Source organism: Gallinula chloropus (assembly GCF_964237585.1).
Source record: "Gallinula chloropus genome assembly, chromosome: Z".
NCBI classification, from domain to species: domain Eukaryota; kingdom Metazoa; phylum Chordata; class Aves; order Gruiformes; family Rallidae; genus Gallinula; species Gallinula chloropus.
Genome location: NC_140089.1, coordinates 62,767,604 through 62,791,401, shown reverse-complemented (window position 1 = coordinate 62,791,401; position 23,798 = coordinate 62,767,604). Strand labels below are relative to the sequence as shown.

The 23,798-nt window shown below is 41.6% G+C and overlaps 2 protein-coding genes across 2 annotated transcripts in view; one reads left to right on the top strand and one right to left on the bottom strand.

Annotated features, from left to right (window-relative positions):
• POC5 (POC5 centriolar protein) overlaps positions 1-14,757 on the top strand; it is a gene marked incomplete at its 5' end in the record, with an annotated part of 29,742 nt that extends 14,985 nt beyond the window's left edge. Inside the window, 9 exons of the mRNA XM_084278995.1 lie at positions 1,979-2,175; positions 2,544-2,720; positions 4,934-5,038; positions 6,271-6,450; positions 7,097-7,259; positions 10,553-10,671; positions 11,470-11,583; positions 12,452-12,628; positions 14,348-14,757. Coding sequence (XP_084135121.1) covers positions 1,979-2,175; positions 2,544-2,720; positions 4,934-5,038; positions 6,271-6,450; positions 7,097-7,259; positions 10,553-10,671; positions 11,470-11,583; positions 12,452-12,628; positions 14,348-14,497 — 1,382 coding nt within the window. The 3' untranslated portion in view covers positions 14,498-14,757. The remainder of the gene's footprint in view (positions 1-1,978; positions 2,176-2,543; positions 2,721-4,933; positions 5,039-6,270; positions 6,451-7,096; positions 7,260-10,552; positions 10,672-11,469; positions 11,584-12,451; positions 12,629-14,347) is intronic.
• Positions 14,758-15,883: 1,126 nt separating this feature from the next.
• Positions 15,884-23,798, bottom strand: part of ANKDD1B (ankyrin repeat and death domain containing 1B) — a gene marked incomplete at its 5' end in the record, with an annotated part of 31,545 nt that continues 23,630 nt past the window's right edge. Inside the window, 4 exon segments of the mRNA XM_084277944.1 lie at positions 15,884-16,240; positions 16,565-16,696; positions 17,371-17,569; positions 21,009-21,104. Coding sequence (XP_084134070.1) covers positions 16,182-16,240; positions 16,565-16,696; positions 17,371-17,569; positions 21,009-21,104 — 486 coding nt within the window. The 3' untranslated portion in view covers positions 15,884-16,181.

Below are 23,798 nucleotides of genomic sequence, written 5' to 3'. Positions count from 1 at the left end.
CAATCCAATACTTGACTACCCTTTCAGTAGAGAAATTCTTCCTGATATCCAACCTAACTCTCCCCTGGTGCAGTTTGAAACCATTCCCTCTCATCCTATCCCTTGTTACCTGAGAGAAGAGACTGACCCCCACCTCTCTACCCCCTCCTTGCAGGTAGTTCTAGAGAGCGAGGACACCCCTCAGCCTCCTTTTTTTAAGACTAAAAAGCCCCAGCTCCCTCAGCTGCTCCTCACAGGACTTGTGCTCCAGACCTTTCACCAGCTTCCTTGCCCTTCTCCAGCTCCAGCATCTAAATGTCCCGCTTGTGGTGAGGGACCCAGAACTGGCCTCAGCACTTGAGGTGCAGCCTCCCCAGAGCTGAGTACAATGGGATAATCACTTCCCTAATCCTGTTGGTCACACTGTTCCTGATACAGGCCAGGATGCCCTTGGCCACCTGGGCACACTGCCTGCTCATGTTCAGCTGGCTGACCATTAACAACCCCAGGTCCTTTTCCTCCAGGGAGCTCTCCAGCCACTCTGCCCCAAGCATGTAGCTTTGCCTGGGGTTATTGTGAGCAAAGTGTAGGACTGAGCACTTGGCCTTGTTGAAACCCATAAAGTTGGCCTCTGCCCCTTGCTCCTACCTGTCCAGGTTCCTCTGCAGAGCCTTCCTGCCTTCCAGCAGATTGACACTCCCACACAATTTGGTGTCATCTGCAAATTTACTGAGGGTGAGATCAATCCCCTTGTCCAGCTCATTAATAAAGATGTTAAAGAGGACTGGCCCCAGCACTGAGCCCTCAGGAACACCACTTGTGACCTGCTACCAGCTGGATTTAACTCCATTCACCACAACTCTTTGGACCCAGCCATCCAGCCAGTTTTAACACACCAAAGAGTATACCCATCTAATCCATGAGCAGCTAGTTTCTCTGGCAGGATGCTGTGGGAGATAGTATTGAAGGCTTTACTGAAGTCCAGGTAGACAACATTTACAGCCTTCCCCTCATCCACTGAGCAGATCACCTTGTCGTAGAAGGACATCAAGTTGGTCAATCACAATCTGCCTTTCATAAACCTATGCTGATTGGGCCTGATTGCCTGGTTGTCCTGCATGTGTTGGGTGATGGTACTCAAGATGATTTGTTCTATCACTTTTCCCAGCACCGAGGACAGGCTGACAGGCTTGTAGTTCCCTAGCTCTTCTTTCTGGCCCTTCTTGTAGATGGGTGTCAGATGTGCCAGCTTCCAGTCTAGTGGAACCACCCTGGTCAGCCAGGACTGCTGGGAAATAAGGGAAAGTGGATTGGCAAGCACTTGTGCCAGTTCCCTCAGTGCCCTTGGGTGGATCCCATCCATGAATTTAGGCGGATCTAAGCATCTGAGCAGGTCACTAACCAGTTCCCCTAGGATTATGGGGGGGCTTTGGTCTGCTTCCCATCCACTTCATCATAATTAGATGAGAAAATCTGTAAGGAAAATGGATGCAGGTATATACCAACATAGAAATATACCCGCGAGTTGTGTTGTGAATGCACAAAGGAAGGCCCCTGAAATCAGGAGTTCACGGTCTAATTGAGAAAAATGGCAACAGTTTTTTTGATTTTTGACCTGCGAGGTTAGTCAGCAAAAAGTCTTTGCTAATAGAGATGCTCTCTGTTTCTGGCAATGGTTGGTTTGGGATTTTTTTTGTGGTATTTGCTGTAAGCATCCTCTCTAAAAGGAAAGGACATTGAAAGATTTCTTCAAAGGAGTGGTAGTTTTAATTCAGTGTGGTTACGATAGGACCGTTGTTTTAAATATGCTTACATCTTGGAAACATATATGTGAGTTGGGTTGGTTGTTTTCATGGGAAAGGAGGTCTCTGATGGCATAAATATTTGGGGGGGTTGTTGGGTTTTTTTCTTTCTATTGCCTGGCTTTTGACCTTTATCCAGAATGCAGACCAGCTAGCCTTTCCACAGTATAAATCCTTATTCTCTGTTTCATTTTCAGTCTTAACATTAGTGAAGGAGCCTTCTGAGGCCAATATGGAACAACTCTGCCCTGCTCTGTCAGAAGAGACTTCTTCACTAGGGTCTACACATGGTCCAGGAGAACACAAGGAAACTGTAGTGACTGAATTAACTTTACCCGATGAAAAACTCACTCAAATAGAAAACATACTTGATCTCTGGAGTGGAAATCTTAAGGTGTTTATTTTGTATGGAATCCTTAAACACCATATACAGATCTCAGTGTGTTGTAGAATAAGCAAGAGTGCAGTAAAAGTTGCACTGGAAAATAGTAGTTTTCTTTTTGATTGCTTTAGTTGTTGAATATTGCCTATAAACACTAAAATACCTTATTTCAATAAATTTGGAATAACTTTCTCCATTAAGGATGTTCAGTTATTATTCATTAGGCCTGGTGATATTTATGAATATAAACAGCCTGTGTAATGAAGGCATCACTGTAAATATTCACCTCTCCTTCATTGTTAACTGTTTTAAGATTAAAAGATTAGGGAGGAGGGAATAATTTTACTAATTGCTCTACTGTCACCCCTTGAACATTTCAGACGAATGTTCTGACTGAATTGAAAAAGTGGAAGCTTAGCCTAATTGAACATTACAGGCTTCAAATGAGACAAGAAAAAGACAAACATGCTGCACATGTGAGGCAATTGAGCAATGAGATGGAAAACCTGAAGGAGTTGCTACATACTTATGAAATCTCCAATGGCAGAAAAGATCAGGTAATAGTTCAATTTCACAATTCAACAGTTTATCTCTTTTTTTAAAATACCCACTCTGAAATTTTGGGTCTGTCTCTTTGAACAAAAGTGTTCTTTCAGGAAGTGACATAGAGAAGTAAATACATATTTCAACTTTATAGTAGAAAAAGAGTCATTGTTGTTAATAATGTTGTCCATACTAACAATGGAAACAATGTGTTGAATGTACATGTTTTGCCTTGCTGCTTAAACCTAGGATTTATTTTACTCTTATTTATTTACGATTGCACTTTCTTAGATGAATCTATTAGCTATTGCATTTTAAAAGCTTTTGATTTTTCAATGATTGGATTGTTTTTCTTGAATTTTAAATGGACAGCAGTCTCCTAAATGTCAAACAGTGTGGTTTAGGATTCTTAGGAATTGTACAATTATACAGATTATTAGGATTGTACGTTTGGGGACTCTGAGTTATGCTTTTCTGCTATCAACAATATCAACAACTTCAAAATTAACCAGGATTGTGGAAATTGATATAAAATTTTATCAGCCCTGCAGTCATGTAAGGTGATGGAATCATCTTGTTGCCACCCTGAATTTTTAACCTTGTATTTGAGGACATTTAATGGAATTTGGGCATTTTAATTCCTATTTACCTTTTCTTAAAAAATCCATTGAAGGAGTTAAAATTTGGAGGAAAAGGGTGTTCTGTGTCCATTTGGAAAACTGTCCAATCTTGCAGACCAAACAAATATGAATGTTGAAACACTGCAAAACATGATTAGTGTAATATCATTTAAATAGTACCTATGTATAGACCCACAGTTATTTCAATGTATGCCATTTACACATATCTAACTCTGTTGGATAGAACTGTAGGTCAGTCATGTGTAATGCACCATGATTCTCGATGATGCTTTAAAAGCAGCATTTTCTTTTCTGCTACCAAAGAAATTATTTCTTCAGCCAATTTTATAGTTTTGTTTCTAAAAAAAATAAAATTGTTTGCAACAGAGAATTATTATTGCCACTGTCTTAACAGTGGCTGGCAGCACTTCTAAGTGTCACGCCATAGTTATCAGAACTGCTGTATTCTGTCATGCCTGTAGCCCAGCAGACATCAACCTCACAAATGGGACCACTGTAGATTTAATTCCTCTTTAATTTTTTTCCCATGTTGTAAATTGCACAAATACTTTTAAGGAAAAAGAATTACACTAATTAACAAACATGGGTTTAGGCTAAGTCCTTTAGTATGTATCAACAGAGTGCAGTGTCACAAGTTCATCTGGTAGTATATGGCACTTTTTCAGCAAAGCTACTTATAGTAAATCTATATTACATATAACATCATAGAATACTGTTCTTAAACAATCTTTGTGCAGTAGTTAAAGTCACTTTATGTTACTCCCAAGAGTCCCAAGATTGGTCACTGTTGCCTGTTGGAGTTGCTCAGATGTCAGTGATGGCAGAACCTAGCTTAAGAAGTTAGGCAAAAATATAGAAATACTTGGTGATTTGGTGCATCCAGTTTGCATCGTGCCTGGCCTAATGTTTTATTTAGAGAACTTCAGCTGTTTCTGCATACAAATTAAAGCATACTTAGAGATTGGTTGTAAAAGTCCCTCATTGCACTCTCTGTCCAATAGGCCATCTTGAATTATTTGGCTGCTGAAGGCCTATATGATGTCTTTCATGAAGACTTTTAAAAACTATTCTTAATCATATTTTCCCAGTTCTTAGCAACTCCTTAGATGTTTATTCTGATCAGACAATTGAATAAGCTTTGTGCAGACAAAGGGTTGCTTTATACTTGAGTTAATTAATAATGCACTAAACCAAACTTTTAATATAAACGTTCCTTATTTATCAAAATTGTCTTTGAATAAAACTATTCTTCTGACCTTATGCTTCAGTAGCATATAGTTATAAGGAAGCTGCATGAGTGCCTGCAGATACAGGATGAGATAACAATTCAGTTAAACTTTTCCTAAAACTACAGAGTGAAAATGTTTAAGTGCTGTAGCGTGAGTGTTGAAGCCACAGCGATTTTACTTTTGATTTGAACTGTGATTATATTTCTCCTGCTTGAGTAGAGTAAGGGGAAGATTCAGTCAAGAGTGTCTGTTAAAACCAAATGCTTCAAGTGAAAAATAACTGATGCATAAAGTACATTCTATTTGACCCTACAAAGATCATAGCTATTGGAATAGCATTAATAAATTTTTTTGCAGGTGATTACTAACTTGAGTCAAGCACTAGAGAGGCAAAAGGAGAGAGTAGAGTTGATGAGAAAGTTTATGCTGTGGCGGATTCAGCACGTTAAAGCCAAACAAGAGGTATGTGCACAAAATAAAAACGCAATGAAAACGAAACCTCTGAACTCAAAAGGGTCAGAGTTGCTGCAGGTCCTCTTACATTTTGCAGAAATGACAGTGTTTCTGTTTTGATGTGTTTGACAATGTCTAATAACAGTTTGAAAACATCAGTTCTAAAAAAGAATACTGCCATCAGAATACTCACTGGGATGGGGAGAAAAATCAAGCCTATACTTGTTTTATATTGCTCCAGTTTCTGTGATCAGCTGGCAGCAAGTCACCGTACTTTACAGTGTCTGCGTTTTGAAGTAGGTGCCAAGGGAATCTATATAAATTTCAAACACATTATGTTTGAACATGGTATCATATTTTTTGGGTAAGACACCGGTACAATTCAAGCTTCAGCAGGCCTCTTTTCTCAGGTTGCCAAAACTTGAAGTAGCTAAGATCTAGTCGCAGACAAGATGTTGGGCGTTGCATCAGGCATCTAACAGCAAATGGTCTGCTATGTGAAGGGTGACAAAAAAGAAGGATCCTGTGCCAAGACTACAAGCATTTCCCATTCCATAAAGGGAGAAGCTGTAGTTGGGAGCTTTGTTCACTGGTACAGATTCCTGGCTAGACTCAAGTTCATTGATGCTAACCAAAACTGCTGATTTGCAGAGAAGGATAGCCTTCTCTTTTCCTTCCCTCACATCTTAGACTCCATATTATCAATAAACTCCTGTTTTTACCCAGCTCTTTTTATTTTTTCTCATTAATTTCTGAAGAAAATCAATGCTGAAATATATTGCCTAGGAACTTTTGAAAGAGATCAGAGTAATAGAATTATCTTAAAGGATTTTTTAAAACATCCCTAAGCCTAAATGCATTAAAAAGATAGTTGTTTTATGCTAATCATCTGCAATCTTTGTGACTGCAGGTTTTATATGGTTCCTGCAGTGAATCAAAATGTGCCACATACCCCCTCAATGGCTTCTTGCATGCAGGGTTATACCCTGTATAAACACTGTTCTGTATAACCTAGGAGCCTACAGATTTGTTTTCTGATACTGGGAACAGTGGGCAGGAAGAAACATTGAGCTGCTGATGGTGTGTGTGTACCCCTTCACTGCAGCACGTATAATTTGGTTTAGGCATTCCTACTGCAGTCTGTGTAATCAGTTATGAAACAATCATCCACGCTGTTTTGAGTACATAAAATTTTAGGAAGCCTGAACGTGGCTGTGATGTGCTTGTATTTGTTTCCTAAGGAATATGCTAATAGAATAGCAGACAGACAATTTCGGACAGCTTTGATGAAGAAAGTGTGGGCAGCGTGGCGCTCCCTTAGTGAAGAAAAATGGAAAGATAAAGTTGCAAAAGCCTGTCAGTTGAGGGCAGAAGACGTCTGTGTTCAGCTCACCAATGATTATGAAGCCAAAATTGCAGAGGTAAAATAAGGCTGTTTTTTTTCTTATTCTCTCCTTCTTTACTCCCCCATCCCTCCAAAATATCTCTTTCTCAGAAAAATGGAAAAACATAGGGACTTTCCAGCAGAAAAATCCTTGGACTCCCAAGTACTCAGGAACTGAGGAGATCGCAGACCATGGTTTCTAGGTGGGATTTCTCCCCGCCACCCCTCCTTACTCCCCCCATTGATGTAAGATGATGGTGATCTGCACACACAGGTGAAGCAACTGAACTCTTCCTGAAATGGGATGAGTCTCCATTTGCCCACCAATAGTGCTGATGCTTGTAGTGGCTCTCCCTTTTGAGGTCTTACTGAAGAAAGTTGAAATAGACCGTTTTTATTATGAATACTCATGATGAGTACAGTATTTTCTTCCTGTAATTGCTACTCTGTTAAAGGCTGAGTTCAGGTTTATGCACTCTGGTCGTGGGCATGCCCTAGTACAAACAATGTGCTATAGTACAAGGAAATGACAAGTAGCTCTTAGTCCCTGGTGAACCAGAGATTTAGAGTGAGAATGCATATCTTTGTAAAAGTAGTAAGTGGCTGTTAAAGTTGATTAAGGAATATGTTGGTAGCTTGCACTCAGAAGTACAAGTTAGCTGTTTCCTTATTCTCTTCTGTAGCTAACTGCTACTTTGGAACAGACAAAAGCTGAGATTCTGCGACTGCAGAGTGAAAGAGAACAGTATGAAGACACCATGAAGAAAGCCTTTATGCGTGGTGTGTGTGCTTTGAATCTGGAAGCAATGACAATGTTTCAGGGCAAGGACAGTAGGACGGATCCTGGTCAGTATAAAAAGCAGCTCTCATCTGGTAGTGTGTGAGGACTTTTTGGCTTGTGTTGAAGGATTCTCCCTTTGCTCTTTCCTTTTTCTTGTTTTTTTTTTAATTTCTGTTTATTTATTTAACATTAGGTTTTGAGACAATACAGACTTCATCCAACTCTTATTGCTTAAAAGGTCCGGTTGAATATATTGAGAAATATTGTGACCCTGAACTTGGTAATGCTGTAGTTGAAAGGTGGAGCACATTCTCTTTATCCAGCCTTGCTGTGAGCGTGGTAACCTGCAGCTGAAGGCGGAAGAAGCAAAGAAGCAGCCAGGGATGGCAGACTTCTTAGCATACTGGAGAAGATTATCCAGAGTTCTGTCAGCAGCCAGGGGGAAATCCTGTAAAACCCTTCTCTGCTCTCTGGAATGTCAGTGTGCAGTGAATCTGCTCTTCCCAGACAGCGCTCCCTTCTTTCTTAGTCTTATCTTTTAAAGCAAAAGGGCAAATAAATCTCCCAAGATCTGTGGTTGGTTGGGACTTCTGTGTCAGACCAGGAAATGCTGGTGTAATTATATCTGCAGCACACTCATAAAACTAGTGCAGCTACACAGGAAAGAGCTGCATGCCCTTACTGATGCAATGAAATCGCCCCCTCAGAGTGAGGCAATCTATAGCAGTAGGAGCATAATGGTGCTGATGCAGCAGCCTGAATTAAAGAGGAAATAGCTGTGCCAGCAGGAGTGTGTCATAGCTGTATGTGTGGCTTCACAGCAAGATGTGCTGTCAGCCCTTGCTCCTGGCCTTAGACAAGAAGCTTCAGCTGCTGAACTTAACAGTCGTATGCCAGAAGTTTCTGAGATACTTCAGAGAAATTCCTCCCCAAAAATGTAGATAACGCAAAGGAAATAAAAACCAAGTTTATGAGAATACTTGGTGAGCAGCTGTCTGAGCCTGTTAAACATATATGGTGTTTGGGCAGTTGCTTAGGAAACCAGAACACAGCATTGGGTAAGGGCAGTAGCTGTGTGCTAGTAAAAACATAGGTTTTTGGGGAAGGTCAAGAATTAATGATTTCTTGAAGATACCAAGTTTGGGAATAAAGTTACAGGGCGTTGCCCAAGTACTTTATTTTTTACTATCTTTTAAATTAAGAACTACTCTCTCTCTTGAAGCTGTATTTTTAATTTGTTTGTTGATTGTTTTCCAAAAGCATGCAACAGACAGTGGGTCTCCCAAATAATGATGGGTAGCCGAGTGGTGTGAAGTAGGAAAGCATTGTTCCTGCAAACCTGTAAGGAGGGTAAGTAGGAAGGAAATGAAGAAAACGAAGGCCTAGAGCCACCATGAACAAGTCCTGGGATTCATGGAACAAACATTTACTTGATTTTTCTATGAAGCAGGAGCTCGTACTCTACACAAGCACAGTCCTTAGAGATTTTATTGTGCAGGACAATGTTGAGGTACTTGTACCCCAGATTTTTTGGGCATCCAGCATCATGCTTTTTTATTTCCTGTGGTCACTGTAGTCCTCATCAGGCTTCATAGCACCTCACAGTATCTCTTGTTCTTGGTCCTATGCCTGCCATCTTTTTCTACTGCCTCTTGTACCACCTCCTACCCTGCCCTGGGCATGCTCTCTTACTCTTGCTACAGCCAGATGGTGCTTTTAATGAAGTTAATTACCTAATTATTTAATATGGTTGTACAACCGTTTGTTTGTATTCTTCTTCAGGTGTAACAGAACAGTGATCAGACCATCAGGGGACTTCAGACATCAGATTTGATGATTATTGGCATTTGTTCTAGTTTTGCAACCTGTGGACCTGAGAACACGCATGTAGCAGTCAGTCCATGACTGTATGGTTACAGGGATGCTGCAGTGCCACCTACTGCCATTGCAAATAAAAGCAGAATTTGGTCCCTTTACAGATTTATTATCATTAGGTTATTGTAATGTACACTTAATTTACATACAATACACAAAAAGATTGCATGTATTACACATTATCATTTAGGTTATTAATCGTTTGCAAATATCACAACCTTAATGGGTCCATAACGTTTGATGTCAGTCAGTGTTGATGTTCTAAAGTCTCTGGCTGATTTCCTGACAGGTCTTGGGGGTAGTAGTGCTATTATTATTACTTTTATTAAGATTATTTTAAACATCTTTCTTTAAAAAAACACTGAAACGACAATAATTTGTGACTTTTTAATTTAAAAGACCTAATGCTGCTTTTTTAAATAACACAGATCAGATCTGATTGGTCTGTAACTGTGCATTGGTCCTGTCTATGCTTAAGCTTCATGTGTGTATGCATCCATATGTATGTACAAAACGCATATTCTGGGATGCTTTCATTCTTGGAATCTCTTGAATATTGCACCGATTTGAACTCTTCCCTTGTATTTTTCGTGCTCACATCAAGAGAAAAAACAAACCCCAAAAATGCCCACAACTACCACATGGTGTCACTCGAGTCCGTGGAATGAGCAAAGTTCCCTTGCGCTGGAACTGCGCCTAGCAACGTCTGCTTCAGAAGTAGGAAGGTAAAGAGGAATACTTCTCTGCTTCCTTTAAGGAAGTTTGTATTCTAAAGGAAAAGGCCGAAACTGCATGGAAAAAATAGTGCTTGGGTCTGTACATCTGACCTCCCCAGGATCTCTGCGCTGCCAGACAAAAGAATCCTGGCTGGATTTTGCATGAGCTCAGGCTTACCCAGCTGGCAGGGGGAGGTGGGGGGTTGTAGGGTTCTGTACATCCTCCCGGCCCTACAGCCAAGACAGGGCCAGTGTCCAGCCATTGTATGTGGAGATGAGATGCTGGTGAGCATGATCTCTGACTCCTTGGAACTGCAATAGGCTCTCAGGAAAGTTAAAATAACATTTTATTAAAGATCTTATGCCCTCTCAGCAGTCCATTATGGCCTTCCTGTGTTTTACTGCCCTCTAACTGAACTGGATTTTGGCCTTTAGCATGTGAGCAGCTCTTGCACAGCACGGAGAACCTCAGACCTTTGCACTACAAGTATGTGACAAGGAAGTGCCACAGGGATGTTGAAAACAGAAACGTACCCCTTGGAAAGTACTATTTCCAAGCATCTGAAAGGAAGGGTCAAATACAGGAATGGTTATGTTTGTATGTACATACATATGCATCTATAGAGAACATTCTGATCCTTTTAATCAGATCACACCGAAATCCCAGAGGAACAATAACGTCTTTTCTGTGACTTACTTCTTTTTTTTTCCCCTTAGGGTTTGCTAGATTATGTGCTGATCCCATTACTTTGTGTTTCTAATAATAGATGTAGGAAGTAGGAGAAATGATAATGGTTCCATTGTTGCAGGAAGGCTACCTCCTTCACAAAATACTCCACCTTCACCACCACCTCCACCAGCAACTGCTCTCCAGCTAGAAGACATGGTAAGTGTGTAGCTGGAACAGAACTGTATTTGGTAGTGACAAAAATGAACCTCCTCAGTTGGAGCTTTTTAAAGATGAATGTCAGAGCCCATGAAGGAATCCAAAGACTGTCTTAAGTGTAAAAGCAACCTGTGGGTATGCTCAGACTGCATTGTGTAAATGAAGTGACCAGGGGCACAGCTGCTAGCCTTTCTTTAAGCGCTGTATTCTATTTTGGTCACAATGCATTAAGCTAATGAAGAGAAGGTAACAAGTAGAATTTGTTCTCTAATGTTCTTTCGGGGGAAAAAAAAGCTGTTGAAGACTGTTTTGAAGAAAAAAAAACTGACCTTAGTATATTCTGAAAAGAAGAAAAGCTAGCTTGACTTGAAGCTTATTTTTTGAGAGTGTAACATACATAGATGCTGCAGAAACTCAGCTTACTGTCCTGCCATGTCAGCTTAGCCAGATCATTATTCGGTAGCTTAGATGTCCTGCGCCTGCCCTGGAGTCCCGCTTAAGATACTGGCAACTAAAAACAAATTCAAGCTGGAGCACAGGTTAGAATAGAGGTTTGCTTGCCTCTCTTACTGATTTTTCATTCTAGTAGTATCAAACATTATTCACAATGTTTCAGCAATTTTTAGACAAGCACTTATAGATTAGCCAGAAAACAGTAAAACTACAGACAGAATATCTGCAAAGAAGTTAAATTTACAAGGCTCATTGGAATGATCAAGAAACTGACTATCTGAGGAGTAAAACTGTATTTTCTAGGCAGTTACAGTCATTCTTTGTAAACTCTGATTTCATTCACAGTTTTCTAGCCACCTGGGTCATGCAAGCACTTCTCAGACCAGGCTAGATTCCGACTCTCCAGTAATCATCACTAGCACAGCTCCAGGATATGGTATGGCGTCCACCCAAAAACTGGTAATGTGCTAAAATTAACTTCTAATTTTTTAAAGGCATAATTGTAACAAATATTAGTTTGGGTATTGTTATTTCTGCATTTTTTCAGAGCAACACAAGCATATAGTTTGAGGAAACTGCCATAGGTTATATGTAGCTGTGGGAAGACACTAGCATGCAAACGCTCATTAATGTTACAGAAACCTGTTTATGTTAGGAGCAATTTAAAATTGTTTCTGGAGTGGAGAGGGGAAAGTGTGGCAAAATGAAGAATAGCTGAGGAACCATTAGTGTTTCACATGATACCGTTTTATTCTGGAAAGAACGAGCTTTGGTTTAGCATCCTGCTGTTTGAAATGAAATGTCTCTTTCCCTTTTCTGTATTTGTTGCTAAAGTGTCCTTTTTACTTTACTCCATTGTCTTCTGCATTGCTTTTCTTTCTTTTTCCCACCTGATACAGTTTGCTACCAGCTGTCAGAGAAAAATGCAGCATTTTATTGCATGGAAGCTTCTTTCTATCTGCAGTGCCACTGCTAGAAGGATTTTCCAGGGTGATGGAAGTGCCTGCAGCTGTCACTTGAGTATGCAGCCTGTGAGCAAAGCTAAACTATCTGTGCTGCTTGTTTTTTGTCAAATTAGCCTTACTCCCCCCAGGATAGAAGTCACTTGTTCAAAATGCTATCTCATTTCCACTTGGGGTGGAAAAAGATGGAAAAAAACCCAGGCTGCAACTAGATGGAGCAAATTCAGTCCCAAATAACATAACTGGGTCTGTAACATCGTACGTTCTGTTTAGGCACGTGGCTGATAGAATGAAGCTGACATACTGGAGCATTTTAAGTGTCGTGTTTCACATTTTTTACCAACTAATACTTAATTTGTTTGCAGCCCATGGCGAAAGTAATAGCATCTGCTCCACAGAAAGCAGGAAGAACGATCACTGCTCGCATCATGGGCCGAGCTGATATGGGACAAAAAGCCAGAATCTGTGGCAGCTTAGCAGTGATGGGAGTTGCACCACTCAAGAGTTCAGTCATTGTTGAAAAACATCACCCAGTCACTCAGGTAAGCCAGAATTGTGCCTGTATAACAGTATTCTTACTGTAACACATCTGGTGGTAGTTTGAAGAACACCAACCATCACAAAGTAATAGAAGGCAGGGCTCAGACCAGTCCTGTTTAAAGTAACAAGTAATACTGTCTCTGAGCTTGGTAGAAGCCACTAGTGAGGAGAGGAAGTGAATATCACCACTTCAGTCTGTCTTGATTCTGTAGTAACTATTTGACAGGTGTAGTACTCTTAGCTGTCTCCTTGGCCAGCTCTTCCATAAGTTGCCCTCCACAGTATGAGCAGTTGGTTGGTACAGCCATGTTTGGTGTCATCACCACGCAACCACAGTATAAAGACAATCTTCATGGTGTATGGCTTCATGGAGGACTCATCAGACCAGAGGTGGTAGAGATACAGATTCAACTGACAGGCTGACTGTAGCCAGTTATTGAGGGGTGGGGCAGGGGTGTGTGTGGAACTAAAACCCTTGCCCAGAGGCAATCTGATCAAGCCTGCTGCTGCTTGTGTTTTGAGTCTTACCTCTCCCACGCCCCTGCTGATCCTGAAAAAAACACAATTAGGTGTACTAATAGAGTAAGGAATAAATGGACAAGAAGACTGTGAGTGGCCTAAATGGCCAGGCAATTGCTATGCTTTCAGACCAATCTGAGAAATCGGTTTAGAAACCATGTAGAAAATGTTTTGACAGAAGGTGTATGGAATAGTTGAAGGTTTTTATTACAATTGCTATTTTGATGTGTGAAGTGGGAGCTGAGTTTCCTCTGTGCTATCTGACAGTCCAGTTTCTCTTCAGCAATATTGCCAGAACAAGCAGAGCTACATCAGGTCCTTTTTTGATCTGGAGATACTGGTAACTGTCAGTTTGAGGGATGTTCTGCTTTCAGTCATGTCCTGCCTGCACTGAATTGGGAGTCCAGTGGCACATAAAAGCTGCACATAGCTTTTGGGACTGTGGCCTCCTGAGCAGAAACTCATTTAAACTGCATGTCCTTAGAGGTTTGGCGTGAGATTTCTTTCATTAAGAACAACTTTTTGGTTCAGATTGTGTGACTGGTGTAACAACTGAAGTACCCAAACTTCCATACCAAAAACTGACTTCTAACATAATAAATGTGAGATATATTCCATATATTCTTTGTTTAAATAAACGCCTAAGTGGAAGTCTATTGGATTACAGTATTTCTTTTGCATTAATCTGACAGGGAAGACAGTTTACCTTGATCAAAAGCAGAATGGCTACTGTTGCAGTAGGGTATATTTTGGGAAGCAAATTAATTGTTTTTAAGTAAATGCAAGCCTTTTCCTTTCAGAGACTTCCTCATAGCAAATACTGAACCTCCAAAGGAATGTTGGCATGATTAACTTAGCACTACAGAGGAAAATTCTGAAATATTTGGTAAAAAAAAACAACCAAACAAAGCCTGAGATAAGATTTAGATGATAAAAGCTCAGGGTATGTAGTTAATTGGAAGTTAAGCATTTTTTAAAATGTCTGTTAGAGATAAGGAAGGAAAGAAAAGTTAACTCATTCTGTGAAAGTAACTCCTTTTTCTTTCTTTTTTCCTTTTTTCTCTTTTTTTTAAAGTGTATTTCAGTGTGCTGGAGTGCAAATCTTTCAGTTTAAACTACAGCTCACTTAGAGCTGTTTTAATGGGAGGTGGGGGTTTTTTTCCTTCCCATTGAGTGCTCTGACATATCTGATTCCTTTTCAGCAAACCATATCCCAAGCCACTGCTGCGAGGTATCCTCGAACTGTGCTGCATTCTTCCGGCTCGGCCAGCGTCAGACCTGCAGGACAAGCTGGGCGAATGTTTCAGGGCCAAACTCCCAACAGCGTTCAGTCAATAAAAGTTGTTGACTGAGTATCTCTCTTCTGGTGGGGATTTTTATCAAGGTACAATTTAAACTTCTTCCCAGTCTTTTCAGGTTTGATGTAGCAAAGCCTAAAGTATATATTGTGTTTTTACCCTTTTCTAACAAAAAGGTGCTTTTGTAGTAAACATCTGGAGTGGCAGGAGAGAACTTGAAATGTTCTACCTCCAAACTATTTGAGAACTTATTTTATTACGGTGAACATTTGTTATTTAAGGAATCTTTTGCACAATTTTAAATAAAGTGTAGAATGTGATTTTGTCTGAAACGTTTGTTTTGTTCCAGCGTTATTAACATCTGCTTTCAAGCAAAAATGAAATCTATTTTTGTTATGTATGCTTTTAGGTGCTTATGCAGATAAATGTTGTTGAGATACATTTTAATTTTACCCTACACCAGCATACTTAAATGAAGAACAGCGGGGTGGCAGCCTTCACTCATGGGAAGGGCCAGGCCTGTCAGATTGTTACACACCCTCAGTTTCTAAGCTGACGGTGCAGAACATGATGCACACGTGTCAGGACCTAAGACTCTTGTCATCTTAGGTACCTGGTTCCAAAACCTGAGCACGTACCAGTCTGTTCTTCATAGTCACATGACACTGCAGCCATGTCAAAACAGGCTGCACACAAGAGGGCTGTTAGGCATAAGACTTCAGACTAAGATACAGATCATCGTCTTTTTAGTACAAACAGTAAGATTTGGTACAAAATAATGCTAGTTATATAGAGATATGGAAGGCAATTAAATTCTTCCATTACATAAAGCTGTTGCTATTTTCTTCTAGAGGAGACTACAGAGACATTTTATGTAATTTTTTAGATACGAAACATACTCAATAATGAGAAAACCATTAAAACATGCTCAGCAAGACACTACCAAATGTTATTCAAGACATGAGTAATAAATAGGTAAATAATTGTATTAACTATTAAGTATCAGATGTTCTTTCTTGAGTATGTATACAAAGATACTACAGAATCACAGTATTGTAGGGATTGGAAGGGATCTCCAGAGATCATCAAGTCCAACCCCCCTGCCAAAGATATGCTGTGATAGAAAATACTGCAGCCATTCACACATGGCTTTAGACATCACATTTTTGTGTAATTTCACTACATAACTAAAATCTTGAAGAAGAAAGACTTGTCCTAATGCTAGTGCTAATTAAACAAGAGAAAAACCCTCTTCAGACATGAACACTATAATCCTAGTAAGTCTTCATAAAAACCTGAATCCCAAGTGGGACCTGTTTCTGGAAGTGTTGATTTATACACATTATTTTCACTTATTAAATTTCATTTCTTCCAGGTAGAAAACATCCAATTTGCATTTCGTGTCAAACACAGAATAGCTTTATTTACATTTCCAATACAGAATTAGTGTATCAGTGTTAAGCCAGGTGTAGAAATTGTAGGGAGCTTGTTCTTGCTTAGCAATATAGTCATAAATTACCAGCTAGCCATTCACTCTTGAATTTTCTACATCATTCTATAGCAAGCATATGAAAGAGGCCTAAACAATATTTCAGGAGTGCAAGTTCTTCTAGGTTGGAAAAAGTTATACAACTTCAAATTGTTTTTTGTTTCCAGAAAAGATATTACTTGTATTTGAAAGTAACTTTCCATCTGGTGTGTAATTCCATCGCATGTATGCCAGGTTTTACTGATGAACTCAGGAAATTGCACATTTTCTGAGGTCCCTGTGAGTGCCACATGCACCTCTGATCTTCTCTGTAAAGTAAGAAGAGAAAACACTTGCTTGACATGCTCTGCTTTTGACAAGGTCAGACTAATCTGACTGAAGGGGACCAGTTGTATTGTAACCATGTTTGCAGGACAAAGGGGGGAAGCAAAGTTCGCACATTTTTATCTTCTTCTAGAAATCTCAAGTGTCATTTAAACGCTCTTCCTCAAGCAACCTCACCCTCCAGCAAGGACAGATTCCCCTAAAGGAGGATTGTCCTCCACCTCCACCAGAGTCACACCTTCCCAGCACTGCACCACAGTCCCACAGAGCACCGCATAACCTGCGATGCACAGCACCTCACGACTTACCAGCTAAAGGCTGAAATCCTGCTTCCACCAGGTCTTCATAGATTTGCTTGACAGGGTTCTGATGAGCCAGCAATATACCATGTAACCAGATGAGCAACATTCTGTTTCCATGTTCCTTGTAACTTTTTTTCCCTATGCAATACACAAAGCATTTGTCTGTTCCATTGGCTGGAAACTATGTTTTAGAGTTCCCAGAGGTTTTAAAACCTGATCATTTACTCTTACTTCCTTTCTTCCCTAGAAGTGAAATGAAGACCAAGACTTTCAAAAGTTTGAAAATAAAATTTCTAGCTTTAGCCTGGGGCTACTGGAAAGGGGCTGGGGCGGCTAATACATCTTTAAATTATTTTTTTTTCCTTTCATTTTCACTCAACATGTGGAAATTTATCCTGGATTCGTAGTAAACAAGTACAATGCACGCTATAGAAATACAGCTTTCCCAGCACTTGAGATGCCTGAAACCAGAAACTGCTGTTTCATGGCTGCTGAGAAGGCAGAGTGTGAACAAGGTCTTCCAGTGTCACAAGGTCCCCACGTGCACTGTGACCTGCAGTACCCTTCCACGCTGCTCACTGCTATTTTTGATTTCCAAAGATGAAGGTTCCTTCAGGCCATGAGGGTTCAATGGAAATGGCCTATACTTCCATGGCAGGGCTTCCCAGGAACCAGGGACACAGCTTGCATCCACTCTCATCGTTTCAGTAAGATCATTATGGCCAGCATGTGTCTGCAGTACTCTCACAGTTTAAAAGCAACTCTGCCATGTGTTCTGTATATCTAATATCTAGCCCTTGGGATATTGTTACCTGTCCATTGCTCTTCAATAGCTTTCATTTGTTCATCTGTGAACTTCCAGATCAGAGCCAGTTTTTTCCATTCCTGGGGTTTTAACTGGTTGTATGCTAGATTCCACAGGGAAGAGCGGATTTTCTCGGTCTGTGTACTGTGGTCTTGTTTGAAGGACAAGCTGAAGCCTGGCCCATCATTGCTATGACCTGCATGTTCCTGAAAAGGAAAGCAGGTAATAAATTCTGTAATGAAGCTGAGAACCTTTGCTTGGGGTTTGCAGCCACCTTGTCCTGTACAGCCATGTGTAGCTGCTGACAGGGGGTTTGCTCGGTAAAGGAACCATGTTTGGCTAGTGGAGCTCTTTGGAAGATGTCTTAGCATGGATGATGTTATCACAGTCATAATAACAAGACAGAAACAAAGCCCACCAGTGTCTTATTGCTATGTCTTACTAAGTTAAATGCAAAATAAACAACTTTCTCTGGCACTTAATACACAATAGCAAGTAACAGCAACTACTGCACCAGCAGTCAGGGGTTCCTTGGCTCTGTCTACATTGTATGTGACATTTTAAGCACAGCTGTGTTTCAGCCACAGTTCCTTACTCCTCTTCTTGAAGTGCTCATCTCTCCCCAAGAAGAGGCACCACTGTTATGGCAGTTGCTCAAGCTGTTCCTGCCTCAGCTCTGCCTGGCTGAAGCTGTGCCATTTGATGGGCACATGAGCCATGTGGTTTATCGTGCAGATCCTTGTTCAGCAAAGTGTCCAAGAACCACCCAGCACATTCACATTGAGTCATAGAATCATAGGATGACAAAACAGTTTGAGCTGGAAGGGCCTTTGGAGGGCATTTTGTTCCAACATCCCTGCAAGGACCGTTCACTAAACCAGTTTGCTCAAAGACCCATCCTGAATCTAGTTTTACAGCCTGTAAAACCAGCAAAACCAGATAGATATCAAAGCAGCGAGCAATATACCCTCTAGATTTAAAGTGGTGTAGCCACCACGTGAATGGCTTGCCTGAAGCAGGAGTGATGGAGTTGCTTGTTGTTTGGGTACCTCTGCAAAAGTCACGTCTAGCAGTGATTTCAGCCCTAGCTGAGCAGTGCCTGGGGAAAAGCCTTGTTGCTAGTGTAGGTAAGCTCATGTTACAATATTTTACTTTGTTTACATGCTAGTCCTGTTTCAAGTCAGTGTCCAAAGTCTTCAGGAAGTTGATACAAGATTAAAAAGCAGATATTAAGCAAAAAAGGAAACGGCAGCATGCCACATTTGGAAAGTCCTGAGTATAAAATACTCCATTCTAGATTAAAGTCAGAAAAACACAACAGGGTTATTTCCTCACGTTATGAGAGTCTTACAAGAGAAAAAAGGATGTCTTAGTTTAGTAAGCAAGTGTTGCCATGTATGTTTGATTTCATTTTTCTGTTGCAGACTTTAATATTTGCTTCCTGACACATGCATGGTGAGGTTTACGCCATTCTGTAGGACAGGCTCTCCCCAGTTCAGTGTTTCTCTTCTGAGCTTGTTTCTTTTTTAAAAAAGCAGCAAAAAACCCACAAGCAAATGAACTTTTTCTCCTCCCTTTGCAGCAGCACAGCTTCTCTTTGCTGCTAATTGTGTGTCTAGGCAATGGGAGGGTGGGACAGTACCAGCCCCACTCAAATCTAGTCATTAACAGCCTAGACAATGATGGGGAAGGGTTAGGTAGAAGCAGCAAGTAGGGGGAAAGGGCAAATGAGAGAACAAGAAACTCCTTCACACACATGAGTATCATGTGCACATTCTTACAGCATGACATTTCCTTTTGTAAATAACACCTTGGCACAGCTGATAAGCAAGCCCAATGTAACAGAAAGACCATCCTTATTACAATGGTTCAAAACACCTCAGGTTCCTACATGGTAACACCACCTGATCATCACCGTCTTCCATAGCTGTAAGATCTAAGCTGCTCCAAAAGGCTGTGCTCCTAGCTTCAGGTAATGGGATACAACTACCTACTTTTGTTTCTTTTTCACAGCATCTGTGGATCTTTTGCAGAAAACCATCTGCTTAAACATCTCCTTTTCTCCTCAGGCAATTTGGTAAACAATGCCAATAGGTTAGGAGCATTACATTCTAAACCCCCCTTAAGCAAAAAGAAACCATAACATAACTGACTACTCCAGCTGAACCGATGTAGATCAAATACACACAACACAGGAAGGTTCATGAAGGTGTTCCTCATGGTAATGTATCTAATGTGTGATTTACCACCAGCACAATGCCCTGCAGCATTGTCACCGACTTGGACAGCAGGGCAGGAGTGGAGTGGTGAAAGATGGACTCATTTAATGTCCCTGCACTCGGGGGGGAACCTGGTAAAACAGACGTTTTCCAGCAGGCAGCAGGACTGAGAATGAAGTTACAGATTTGTGTGGCAGCTCTGCGATGAGGATGCAGGAGCTGACAGTCAAGTGAATTCCTCTCACCAGTCCTTTTGCCCTGGTTTGCTAGCTCTGCTGCTTACAGTATTACTTGCTCTACATAAATAAGATGTATTAGCATCATCCTCCTTGGAGGTTTTGTGGTGGATGCTACAAGAAATGCCTTTTGCTCCCTTACTAGGGCCCCTCTGCGGACAAACGGTCTGAGAAAGGTTTTTGTGTCAAAACCCAGCAGCGCATTTAATCAGTTCTAAGGGAGACCAAGCCTATGGCTCCAAACAAGAAAAACTCAGCAAAACAATAGATTTATGGAGCAATTATATGCCCTAAATATGTTCATCATATGGAATAACTCCCTTTCATCGAGTGTGTAGAAATAGCAGGTTCTTTGTGGCTCATTGCTGCAGCTGTCATTGACAGAATAAATCAGCTTTCTCAGAACTTTAATGGTCCCAGCTAAGACTCCTGACTTTCCAAGACCCATTAGGGCTGGGTCTGAGTTTCAAGGCACATTGCTAGCATGGGTCTCACCAGCAGCCAAGCCCAGTTCTAAGCTTAGCTTTTTGTGTTCTTGTACAGACTCTGCCTACAAAGCATGTACCCATCTCTAAGTGATGTGGGCTACCCAGCGCAGCCCAAAATAACGCTCATCTGGGCCATCACTGAGAAGCTGATGTTTAAATAACAAATAAGAGAGAAGGTTAGCAATTCAGACAACCTAAGGTCAATCTAAGCCACATCCTTCACACTTCTTGTCTGGTTCTTTCCCATTTCATTAATTGCAGTTCATAACTATCACACACAAAACAGAAGAGGGAGCTCCGGCCAAAGCAGCTGAGCTCTTCCTAGCAACAGGGGCAGCAGACACCTGCAATCCCCCATTCTTCCAACGGCAGATTTTGCTGTACCGAAGGACATGGGGATCAACATGGATTCAGCTTATCCCAGCCCTGCTGCTGATGGCAGTTTGAATCTCTCTCCACCCCTTTATCTCCGTGTGCAGAGGTTGTTGCAGGAAAATGGTAAGATCTGCCTACAGTTTTACAGCTGGTCAGGAATACAGCCTGGATGGAGTAGATACCTTCCAGTTCCCGCTCCTATCCTGAATTTGTCAAGGCCTCTCTTGCACCCTGCCTAAAGGAACCAGCTGGGGCAAAGGACACTTTAAGATCAGAACTGGCTCTTCCCTTATAGTTCTCCCCAGTGTAATGAAAGGTGTCACTTACCTGTTTCATGGCATAATACCTTTCTGCTTTAATGATCATATCTACAATGAGGGCATGATTGCTCCTTGATGCCACAGCTAGTGCAGATTTTCCTTGCTGAAAGCAGAGGTAGTGAATCAGAACATTAAAAGAATTGCAGAACAGTTTGGGTTAGAAGGGACCTCGAAAACAATGTAGCTCCACCCTCTCTGCCATGGGCAGGGACACCCTTCACTTAACGTGGCTGCCCAAAGCCCCTGTTGTCCCAGAGCTGGATGCAGTGCTCCAGGTGGGGTCCCACAAGAGTCATCTCCCTTGACTTTTCCTGATGCATCCCAGGATATGATTATTCCACATATAAGGATAAGTATATCATAGAAGAAAAAAAAAAGGACCCATCCCCTTTTTTCAAGAAGATATATTTCTACACTTCAGCGTCTCAGAGTAGCTACAACCAAAGTTCTGTGCTTTGCCTCAGCTGTACCCTCAGCCCCAAGGTACCAAATTTCCTCCTGCACTGAAATGCCCCTAAAGAATTTCTGGTGAGGTACAGCTGCCTTCAGAAATCCCCTGCACCCAGGCTGCTGTGAACGTCATACCAGCTTGTGCTCTCCAGTCACTGCTTCCAAATCCCATGAAGCTGTATAAACTTCTAAGTTCATCCTAGCATCCACAGGCTGGAAAGTCCCACAGATGCAGTTCATTCCCATGTTACGGTTAAAGTGGCATTTCAGATGGATAGACTGGCAACGTTGGAAACCTCCAACTCTAAGGGCAAACCCACCATCTTGTTTTGGGTGCCAAGAGAAGTTGCCTCACTGAATTGAAAGGTGTGGGAATGACTTTCTTATGACAACTGAAGAGAGCACCATTGAAGGTGATGTTTCATTGTTTACAGGCAGCCAAAGGAATTACAAAACATTGCTTTAATTCCAGCTGCAGAGGGTGGCTCAGCCCATCTGAACCCACTTAGACTATCAGCACCTCAAAGTAAGGGCACCTCACTGGGTCTGTATGGTTTTTCTCTGCAGTTGTCTGTTTTCAGCAGATGTGCACTAAGTGGAGCTGACTCAGATTTAAGTATTGAGGATATTCTCCACCTAACAAGCACTAGGAATTCTAGAAAATTAGACCTAAAGGAAGCCAACCCCTTAATTAGAAGGTTCAGTAATCTAATTACAAGGCATTTCAAGTCTCCAGCTATTAAAGTGTCCTAATAGATACCTTTTGAGTTCTAGCCCCTTGTTTTGCTCTGATCATTCTTTAGAAAAGCACCACCCTGGAAGCTAAGGCATTTACTTTTCACAAAATCTTCACAGCATAGACATACTTCATATGTGAAGAGTCCAGAGACCACAATGGCTCCTTGGTTCACACCTCTGGAAAGGTGGTCTGCTCTTCACAGGGAGGTGAAGGGCTGGAAAAGGGGGTGCTTCTGGCCTCCTGTGTTCACGCAGACACAGGTACCACAGCAGTCTTGCACACAGGGAGCACACTCTGCACTACCAATCCCAACCAACAATCATATCTGCAGGTGTGAGGAAGGAAAACCTCCCAAGAAAGCATGTCCAGAGCTGTAACAGATTTGATGACATGCTCTGAGGACTGAGGACTCTTGCTGGTGGGAGATAGAGGCCGGGAAAAAGATGCAACTGAAGCAAGCTCCCTCTTTCCTGCCTGCTGTTCAGTAAGGACAGGAACGTTTTTGGCATCTCAGCAGCAATACTGTACAGAGGACTGTACTTGCAAATGTTCCCAGTGGTGGCATGGACTCAGGTCCAGCAAACAGACAAGGGAAAACCTACTCCAAGAAATAAAACTAGAGCAAAAAGGTGACAGAGCTTGTGCTGGCTCAGAGCCAGACAGTCGCAACATGCCCTGGACCCTGTCAGGACTGCTGAAACCACCAGGGCACTACTGCCCAGCCCCAAGGCTTGCAGGTGCTTCATGTCAAAGCAGATGATATGAAGTCATTCTCTGTGTCTGCCCTTGGAATACAGAGACAGTTTGCTACTGGCTGAGGTGCTGCCTAAAGCACCCCTCATTCTGGGTATGAGAACTGCAGCTCCCTGGCTCGTGCAGCCATGACTCTGAATGGGAAGGCTTAACTGTGATGCAGCATCTTAGCCTCCTGAAACACATCAACCATGTCACCCATGCTCAGAGCTCCAAGCCCTGCATCAGGCTAGGGGAAAAGGAGATGATTCTAGTCCATAGAGCTTTATTCCTCATCAAGATAGTTTTGTGCAAGAAAATTACTTTTTCTAATTACTAAAGAGGTAGATTTTGCTCATGATACGTACAAAACCTGTTGACTCTGTGGTACAGAAAATCAGTACAGTTGTAACAGTATAAAAAGGGGAAGATCAGTCTTGCAGGAATTCAGCAAAAATTCTGAGGATTGGGTAATCCGCTCTTTCAAAATTACTTCCCCAGAGAGTCTTTGGTTTTGTACTTCTTCCAGCCATGACCATTCTTGCCTGGGTCTCTCCAGGCTGCCCCTCAGCAACAGGATCTAAGCACCCCCATGATGGGTCAGGGATGGCTTCTCAGGGGTGCAGCACCCAATTCCAGATGGCCCACAGAGCCAATGGGTAAACTCACCAGGGCTGCAACTAGTGAAGCTGGCAGTACCTGTGCCTCTCCTGGCACCAAATCTGGCTGTGGGTGCACAGTTACAACAGTCACAGGCTGCTTTCCACCCTGTAAACCTAGTCCTTTTTTCCATCAGAGGTATCTGGCAGCAGGGTTTACCCTTCAAACTACAGAGCCTGGAAGTTCTACAGCTCTTCACTAAAACTGTTTCAGATA